We start from the raw sequence: 8417 nt of genomic DNA on the forward strand, positions 1-8417 counted from the left end.
AAAGGTTGGAGCCAAAACCTTGATTTCTGCTAAGGCACCAACAGTTTTACCCATTCTTGCTTTTGCACCACCAGTACAAATGTCAAGACAATCTAAAAGGCAATAACATTTTTTCCTTTTTTTTTTTTTTTTTTTGAGATGGGGTCTCACTCTGTCATCCAGGCTGGAGTGCAGTGGTGCAAGCTTGGCTCAGTGCAACCTTTGCCTCCTGGGCTCAAGCCATCCTCCCACCTCAGCCTCCCCAGTACCTGGGACTATAAGTGCGCACCCCAACACCTGGCTAATTTTTGTATTTTTTATAGAATCAGGGTTTCGCCATGTTGCCCAGGCTGGTCTCAAACTCGTGAACTCAAGTGATCCACCCACCTTGGCCTCCCAAAGTGCTGGGATTACAGGCGTGAGCCACCACACCTGGCCTACATCTTAATATTATTACAAAAATAATTTTCACCTCACAGACCACCTCCCAAAAAAATTTCAATATCTGGAATTCCCTGGACTCCTCCTTAAGAACTGTTGCCCTAAGGATCCTGAAAGAACTTTAAGGAGTTGGAGAGTTTACAAACATTAAAATACAGAACAGAAAAAATGACTTTCAGATCTCTCTCTAGTCTAATTCTCTTATTTTATAAATGAGGAACTGAGGCATAGATGAATAGACTTTGCCATCCCACACATTAGTAACAGATGTGACAGCATTGAGGACTTCTGAGTTGGTTTCTACTGTCCTTTGTATTATACTATTCTTCCTCTTTTGTCAAAAATTGATTTAGAAAATTCCATATTTTCCTTCTTTAAAACTAAACAATGGCATTAATACATACTTTCCGTGGAGAAAAGGAGTTTATCTTTCCCGATGGGGAGTTGAGTTTTACAGTCTTTCCTGAATCAACTTTTGCATCCAAATTGTGTACTTCTGTTCCAAAGCAATGACGTTTTCTAATCTGTAAACCAGAACCAAAATGAAGTTTAAGGTAAACTAGAAGTTTAACTGGCTAGTTGTTCTCAAAGGCCAAAACAGCTCTATGTATTTTTTTTCTGCATCCAAAAAAAGACTATTTCTAACCGGCAATAATAAAACAAATTTTAAAAATGCAAATAAGCACCTAATTACAACACTTAAATGAAATAGAACATAGTAACGACTCATGAATCTTAGCCAAACTATCTTTAATTAGTGATGTATCAAAATTAGAGTATTGTAAAATGAACTTCTCATAAAATAGTCCCATCATATGGACATCAAGTATAGTATTATTGCAAAGTCCAATCACATATCTGATTGGAAAATAAATCAAAATTTAAGCATAATTCTATACTGAAAAGAACTCAGAATAAAACTTTTAATGTGCCGGGCGCGGTGGCTCAAGCCTGTAATCCCAGCACTTTGGGAGGCCGAGACGGGCGGATCACGAGGTCAAGAGATCGAGACCATCCTGGCTAACACGGTGAAACCCCGTCTCTACTAAAAATACAAAAAAACTAGCTGGGCGAGGTGGCGGGCGCCTGTAGTCCCAGCTACTCGGGAGGCTGAGGCAGGAGAATGGCATAAACCTGGGAGACAGAGCTTGCAGTGAGCTCAGATCCGGCCACTGTACTCCAACCTGGGTGACAGAGCGAGACTCCGTCTAAAAAAAAAAAAAAAAAAAAAACTTTTAATGTAAATAGGATGGAATAAATTACTCGATTACTATTATTACTGTTACTTCCTAGGTATTTGATAAACCAAATTGTCTTTGACTAAATTTCTGTTATAAATATCACTAAGTTTTCTTTCCAAACTGTATCCATGCTTTTTCCTACTTGTGAAAGATCTATTCACTAACGTTATAACTGGGGAGAAAAGCATTTCTATTGGTAATCTCATTCCTGCCAAAAATGAAATGAGAACCAATGAAGTGAGGGAATAAATGTTTTATGTTGAGCCCTACCTGAGGACATGCAACTCTATATACACATTTTGTCGGGGGGAAATCTCTATAGGTTCACACCTCATTTGCCATTGGTACTTTGATAAAAATAAACTAGTTCATTCATTTCTAAAAACAAGGCTGAATTATAGAAATTTACAAAGATTGAGTTGAACAGTTAAACTACGTAAGAATGCAAGAACCTCGAGTATACTCAATTAAAAGTACCCAGTTACTTACCTACAAATAACATCCTAATTAATAATTTTTTTATTTTATGTTTTTATTTATTTATTTTTTAGAGACAGGGTCTTGCTCTGTCACCGAGGTTGAAGCATAATTGCATGATCTTAGCTCACGACAGCCTTGAACTCCTCGGCTTGAGCAATCCTCCCTCCCAAGTAGCTGGGACTACAGGCTCATGCCACCACACCCGGCTCTTTTTTTAAATTTTTTTTGTGGAGAAGGGAGTCTTGCTATGTCACCCAGGCTAGTCTCAAACTGCTGGACTCAAGAGATCCTCCCGCCTCAGCCTCCCAAAGTGCTAGGATTACAGTCGTGAGCCACTATATTCAGCCTAATAATTATCTTTTTTATTTGTAACTAAATCTATTAAAATCCCAGCCTTCCTATCTCACTGCCATGAATTCTGAGAAAATACTGTGTTCATCTGCATCCAAATTTCATTTAAAATATCTGGTAATTTGGCCGGGCGTGGTGGCTCATGCCTGTAATCCCAGCACTTTGGGAGGCCGAGGTGGGTGGATCACAAGGTCAGGAGTTTGAGACCAGCCTGACCAACATGGTGAAACCCCGTCTCTACTAAAAATACAAAAATTAGCTGGGCCTGGTGGTGCACGCCTGTAATCCCAGCTACTCAGGAGGCTGAGGCAGGAGAATTGCTTGAATCCGGGAGGTGGAGTTGCAGTGAGCCGAGATTGGGCCACTGTACAACAGAGCGAGAGCAACAGAGCAACAGAATTGGGCCTGAGCAACAGAGCGAGACTCAATCTCAAAGAAAAAAATAAAATAAAATATATATATGTGGTAATTCAAGCCTTTTAGTAACTTTTAGAAATAAATATGCATATTTTATCATGTATCAATCTTAAAATTTCAGTAAGAATACATCTTGCCATTACATTAAAACTATCAATTCCAAAACATCCATAACATTAATAATCATATCAAAGGTATTTTAGCCAAAAGAAAATCCTATTTTAAGATAAAAACAATAGAGGAGTTAAAAAGTGCAAAGTAGTACATCACTAAGATATGCCTTAAGTAAATATTTTACTATCAAATTCCTCATATATAAGAAACACCATGCAGTTTCACTTGAGTGACATGTTACTGTGAATAATCTGCTATAATAACAAACTCCTTTGTAACAAGTAACTCTACAAAACGAAATTACAACAAATTACCATTTAATTTATGGCTGTCACATGACCCAACTAATCTCTACAAGTGTATTAAAAACTTGATACTTGACTACCATGTTCAGCTGTAACTAACTGGATTATTTCACTGCCAAAAAACTCTGTTTACCTGCTGTGTAGTTTCTAAGGGTCGAATTCTTTTCTTCTCTACTTGAAAATCATCATTTTCATCTCTGTATATGGATGCCTGCTTCTTAGCAGATAACTTTGCAGCCAGAGTGGTTTTTTCAGGGGAGTCTTATATAAGAAGTAATAAAAAAAATAGCATAAGTAACTTACACGTAGGCAGTTTTTCTAGAAGAAAACTGGAACCAGGATGTAAGGTTTATTTCTAGAAATTTCATACCATAATCTAAAACATGAAACTTAAATATGTTTAAAAAGCACTTCTCTACCATTCAGTTTACTTTATCGAAGATCTTGAGAAACATGCTTTCAATAGGAAAAGTCCAATTTGATTTTTTAAATAGCTTTATGTACTTGTAGACTACTCCCAATAACATGATTTAAAATGTGTAACTGCAAGAATCTCTGAAGAAAATATATTTCATGTCTGTAAAAATCTTTCTTTACAGTATATCAACGTATCTTTTCTCTTAAGTTTCTCCACGTTCTTTAGACCAAAAACATTGATTATAGAATCAAGCTCATATAATCTGTCTTTTAATCTCATAATCCTGAAAGCTCCTTCTCAAGGTCATCAAGGACCTCTTAATCACCAAATAACATTAATTATCCCAATCTTACAAATGTGAACACTAGGTTTTTAAAAGTCCAGTAGCTTGCCCAGTATCATATGGTTATTAAATGGTAGAGCTTGGATGTGACTGAATCCTGCTGTGTGACTCCAACATCCATATATGTAACCTGTTAGGCATACAGCCAAACACTGTCTTCTTGGAACATAGCAAACACATTTTCTTCTTCCTTAATGTCTGTAACACTGTTCTTAACTATTCTCATACATTAGTTTCTCCCTTTTCCTAAATATAAATATTCTTAAAGGTAACTTCCTTCCTCTTTGCTTCTCTCTAAACATTCTCTCCACTCCCATGGCTTGAATTAATTTAGCAATCTTTTTTTTTTTTTTTTTTGAGATGGAGTTTCCCTCTTGTTGCCCAGGCTGAAGTGCAATGGTATGATCTCAGCTCACCACAATCTCCACCTCCCGGATTCAAGCGATTCTCCTGCCTCAGCCTCCTGAGTAGCGGGGATTATAGGCATGTGCCACCACACCCAGCTAATTTTGTATTTTTAGTAGAGACGGGGTTTCTCTATGTTGGTCAGGCTAGTCTCGAACTCCTGACCTCAGGTGATCCACCCACCTCAGCCTCCCAAAGTGTTGGGATTACAGGCGTTAGCCACCGCACCCGGCCAACAATCATTTATTACATTGAGTCTATCCCACGGCCAGACACCATGGAAAAAACAGTGAAAAAGAGAATCCTTGGCCCTAAAGGATTTACAGCAGAGAAAGACCTACATGAGCAGGTCCAATACTGTTTTCAAAAAACAAGTTTAAGGCTGGCCCCACTGGCTCACGCCTTTAATTCCAGCACTTGGGAAGGTCAAGGCAAGAGGATCACTTGAGCCCAGGAGTGACCTGCCTGGGCAACGTGGCGAAATCCCATCTCTATTAAAAATACGAAAATTAGCTGTGCAAGGTGGTGCAGGCCTATAATCCCAGCTCCTCAGGAAGTTGAGGCATGAGAATCCCTCGAACCTGGGAGGCAGAGGTTGCAATGAGCTGAGATCACGCCACGGCACTCCAGCCTGGGTGACAGAACAAGACTCTGTCTCCAAAAAAAAAAAAAAAGAAAGCTTAAGATTACGTAAACTTGGAAATGAACCTATGCCACACAGCACTGATTTTCAAGCTTTTTCTAAAGTGTAGGACTATTTTCTTTTTAAAGAAATGTTGCAACTGGGCGCAGTGGCTCACACCTGTAATACCAGCACTTTGGGAGGCCGAGGCAGGTGGATCACCTGAGGCCAGGAGTTTGAAACCAGCCTGGCCAACGTGACGAAAGCCCGTCTCTACTAAAAATACAAAAATTAGCTGGGCATGGTGGCGCACGCCTGTAATCCCAGCTACTTGGGAGGCTGAGGCACGAGAATCACTTGAATCTGGGAGGCAGAGGCTGCAGTGAGCCAAGATAGTGCCACTGCACTCCAGCCTAGGTAACAGAAAGAGACTCCATCTCAAAAAAGAAAAAAAAAAAAGAAATGTTGCTTAAAATTTCCAAAATAGGGATGAAAGACCTAGAACTTCCCTGATCCACTTCCCCCCTTCCGAGTCATGTTTCTTTCTTTATAAGGTTCTTAGAAACACAGTTTGAAAACCACTATACTCTAAAAATCCTAATAGTTTTGCCTTTCAGAAGTAGGTCTTTAATGTACCTAGAATGGATTTTTGTATATGGTATAAAGTAGGGCTCCAATTTCAATTTTTTCCATATGGACATCTAATGGGCCCAGCACCACCCAAGTTCTTCCTTTCCCCTACAAGCTATAGAGGCACTTCTATAAAAATATCAAGTTTCTGGATACACGTGGGACTGAATTAGGGTTCTCTATATTTTTATATGGATCTATCACTGTGCTAACCTCAGTCTGTCTTAATTACTCTATATTTACATACAATAAATCAGTATATTTGGCGGATCAAATCTCTCGCCTTGACCTGCTTTTTCAAAACTGTCCTGGCTATCTTTAGTCCTTTGCATTTCCACATATATTTTAGATAAGACAGGTAATTTTGAGCTCCACATGTCCAGGCAACCAGTAAAATAACCACAAAATAAACCTAGATCAGTGATTCTTAACCGGGCCAATTTTAACACCACCACTTCTCATCCCAAGCACACCGGGCAATGTCTAGAGACATTTTTGGTTGTCACAAAAAGAGCAGAGGTGGAAACACTACTGGCATCCAGTGCATAAAGGCCAGGGGTATTGCTACACATCTCACAAAGGAGAGCTCCTACAACAAAGAGTTATCCCACTCAAAATGTTAGTAGTGCCACCATGGAGAAACCCTGTCCCAAATAAATAAGGGGCAAACTGACATGGGCCCATCAAGAGGGTAGGGAACGTCCACCCAAAATGATCATTTAGTTTTAGAAAACTGAACTGCCATGTGCCAAATAAGGGTAACCCCAATTCATAAAAATAAAAATCATATTATCATCACACACAAAAAGGCTTATCTTCCTGGTCTTTATAGCAAGGGAGTTTGGAGGAAGTTCATCAAAGGGGTAAAATCTTTAAGATACAAAGTTAAAAAGAAAGAAGATATCTCCCGGTTATGTTTTTTAAAACCTTTAAGAAACCTAAGAAATGCCCAATAGAAAAATGGAGGCTGAGCACGGTGGCTCACGCCTGTAATCCAAGCACTTTGGGAGGCTGAGGCGAACGATCATTTGAGGTCAGGAGTTTGAGATCAGCCTGGCCAACATGGTGAAACCCCATTTCTACTAAAAATACAAAAATTAGCTGGGCATGGTGGCAGGTGCCTGTAATCCCAGCTACTCAGGAGGCTGAGGCAGGAGAATTGCCTCAGCCTGGAAGGTGGTGGGTGCAGTGAGCTGAGATCGCACCACCGCACTCCAGCCTGAGCGACAGAGTGAGACTCCACCTCAAATAAAAAAGAAAAGAAAAATTGCAAACAACTTGATTAGGCAATTCACTAAAGAGGGTATCCAAACGACCAATAAACATATGAAGTCACCAGAGAAATACTAACTAAAACCCAATGAGAATACCACACATACACAAGAATGACTAACATTTTTTTTTTAAACTATAAATATCAAGTACTAACAAAAATGGTGAATAACTTTCATATACTGCTGCAGGGGTTGGAGGGATCTGACCAGGGACGCATAAATTGGTTCAACCGCTTTAGAAAATGTTGTCAGTATCTACTATAGATATGTATATACTATGTATACATACGTAAACATATGTATATACTATGACCAGGAATGTGTCTATAGACAATACTTACCTATTTGCACCCCTTTGAACAAGAATGTTCATAACAGCACTATTAAACAATACTGAAAACAACCCAGTGCCTAACAACTGTAGAACAGATTAATAAACTGTGGTATATTCATACAAGGAAATAATACACAAAAACAAGAAGTACTATTATATGCAACAGCATGAATGAATCTTACACAAATAAAATATTAAGCAAAAGACAGACACAAGAGTACATATATAATTCTATTTCTTTTTTTTTTTGACACGGAGTTTCACTCTATTTCTATAAAAGGGCAAAACTCATCAATGGTCACAGGAGGACAAGAATTACCTATGGAAAGAAGAGACAGTGACTGAAAAAAGATGAAAAGGGCCTCTGGGGTGTTGATAATGCCTTCTTTTTAAAATCTATGTAGTAGTTATGACAGTGAAAATCCATCAAGCTATATGCTTAGGATTTGCATTTTTCTATATTTAGGTTACAGATTAAAGGATTTACTTACAAATATAAAGAGAGTATCAGAATACAACCTTGATTTTTCCCATTTAGACTATTCTAAATAACACTGACTCACAGTAATGTCAAAATCAAGTTGTGTACATATGGATAACTCATTTTTGATGAAGACGCAAAGGCAATGTGGTGGATAAAGGATAGCCTTTTCAACATATGGTGCTGAACAATTGGATATCCACATGCAAAAAAATGAACTTGAATCCATACCTTGTACCATATACACACATTAACTCAAAATGGATCTTAGACCTAAATGTAAAACCTAAAATTTTATCTGATCAAAGGCTTGTATTCAAAATGTTTAAAGAAGTTTAAATAAGAAAACTATGGCCGGGCCCGGTGGCTCACGCCTGTAATCCCAGCACTCTGGGAGGCCGAGGTGGGCAGATCACGAGGTCAGGAGATCGAGACCATCCTGGCTAACACAGTGAAACCCTGTCTCTATTTAAAAATACAAAAAACTAGCCGGGCGAGGTGGCGGGCGCCTGTAGTCCCAGCTAATCGGGAGGCTGAGGCAGGAGAATGGCGTGAACCCAGGAGGCGGAGCTTGCAGTGAGC

The 8417-nt window shown here is 39.0% G+C and overlaps 1 protein-coding gene across 2 annotated transcripts in view; it reads right to left on the reverse strand.

Moving 5' to 3' along the window:
• The window catches only part of BRIP1 (BRCA1 interacting protein C-terminal helicase 1), a 190342-nt gene that overhangs the window by 167818 nt on the left and 14107 nt on the right, over positions 1-8417 (reverse strand). For both annotated transcript variants that reach the window (XM_011979158.1, XM_011979159.1), the window contains 2 exons: positions 3462-3589; positions 825-944 (listed from right to left, as the gene is read on the reverse strand). In XM_011979158.1, the coding sequence (XP_011834548.1) occupies positions 825-944; positions 3462-3589 (248 nt within the window). The remainder of the gene's footprint in view (positions 1-824; positions 945-3461; positions 3590-8417) is intronic.

This window comes from Mandrillus leucophaeus, unplaced genomic scaffold (genome assembly GCF_000951045.1).
Source record: "Mandrillus leucophaeus isolate KB7577 unplaced genomic scaffold, Mleu.le_1.0 Scaffold20, whole genome shotgun sequence".
NCBI lineage: Eukaryota > Metazoa > Chordata > Mammalia > Primates > Cercopithecidae > Mandrillus > Mandrillus leucophaeus.